The sequence below is a fragment of the Lipotes vexillifer genome, unplaced genomic scaffold (genome assembly GCF_000442215.2).
Source record: "Lipotes vexillifer unplaced genomic scaffold, Lipotes_vexillifer_v1.1 scaffold113, whole genome shotgun sequence".
In the NCBI taxonomy this organism is placed as follows: Eukaryota; Metazoa; Chordata; class Mammalia; order Artiodactyla; family Lipotidae; genus Lipotes; species Lipotes vexillifer.
Window position 1 is genome coordinate 39,177 of NW_006792514.1, and position 1,206 is coordinate 40,382.

At 67.0% G+C, this 1,206-nt stretch overlaps 1 protein-coding gene across 5 annotated transcripts in view; it reads left to right on the forward strand.

Annotated features, from left to right (window-relative positions):
- Window positions 1–394: 394 nt before the first annotated feature.
- Window positions 395–1,206, forward strand: part of BOLL (boule RNA binding protein) — a 57,718-nt gene continuing 56,906 nt past the window's right edge. For 2 of the 5 annotated variants that reach the window (XM_007465690.1, XM_007465689.1), the window contains exon 1: window positions 594–731. In XM_007465690.1, coding sequence (XP_007465752.1) covers window positions 711–731 — 21 coding nt within the window. In that variant the 5' untranslated portion in view covers window positions 594–710. Of the gene's footprint in view, window positions 732–1,206 lie in introns of all 5 variants that reach the window. The other 3 variants (XM_007465692.1, XM_007465687.1, XM_007465691.1) reach the window with 3 other exon arrangements.

Genomic DNA, 1,206 nt, shown 5'->3' on the forward strand with positions numbered 1-1,206 from the left:
GAGTGACGGCGACAACAGGTGCTGTGCGGCGCGGCGTCCGCGGCTTCTCCGGAGCCCCCGAGTTTGGCGCGTCAGGCCCCCGGGAGTCACACTGTGACTCTGCAAACTGGCCTCCTCGCCCCGCACCAGCCTTCCGAAGTCGCCCCTCAACAGGCTTCTTGCACCTTAGTAAGCCTGAGGTCACCTCCACCTCTCGAAACCCACCAGTCCCAGAGGCCAACTTTTCTCCAAAGGGGAGAAGGAAAGGCGTGAAAGGCGTGCGGTGCATGGAACTCTGCATAACCGTTCGCTCTCTCCTCCCCAGCGGTCCGAAAACAGGCGAGAGTGGCTCCAGAAGGGAGCCCTCGCTCCGCACACCCCACGCCCGCCCCGACCTGCTTACGCTCTGACCCTGAGACGGCCCAGCTCGGCGACCACGGGCCACCGCCGAAACCCGCCCGCCCGCGCCCCTCCCCGGGCTGCGGCGCCCGACCGCACCGCAGTCCGCCGCCCTAGGCGACGCCGCCTGTCCCTCCTCACCCCCCGGGGTGGCAGGTTCAGGACCCGGGTACGAGTCTCCGGCCCTGCAACTGCCACCAACGCCGTCGCCGCCAGTGGGAGAGAGTCTCCGTCGGGAAACGTGGTGCTGCTTCCTGGGTGTGAAGGTGTAAGGTTTGAAAGCCTTAGGTTTCTGTTCCTTTCTCCCTGGCTTTTGAAGAACAGAGAGGAAGATGGAGACCGAGACCAGGGCGGTGAGTACAGCGGTCATGGCCCGGAGTCCTGGGCCCCGGGGTAGTGGGGAGAAGGAGCAATGTGGACTCCGTCTGTGAGGGGCTGGAAGGGCGAGTCTAGAGCCTGCGATTTTGTCGGGAAGTAACGTGGTCAGGGAGCCCCATCGACTGCCGCGAAGAGCGGCCCGCCTGCAGGCCCCGTCGGGTTGTGTCGTGGGGTCGGGAAGGTGCGGCCACCGGGCCTGGACGAGGTGTAGATGGGCTGGGAGACCTCGGCAGCGACCAGGAGGCGGTGGGTGGCTGGGCCCTGTGCACCAGGCCGGGCCCAGGCTAGAGAAACAGCTTTCCCGCCGAAATTAGGCTCGCTGCGTCTTTGACGCCCACTCCCACCGGACTCCGCCCAGCCGTCCCCCTGAGGCGTTGCCCCGGCGGCTGACGCCTCCTCTCCTCGACTCGTCATCGGGGACCAGAAGGCCCGAGAGACCTGGCGGGGGGG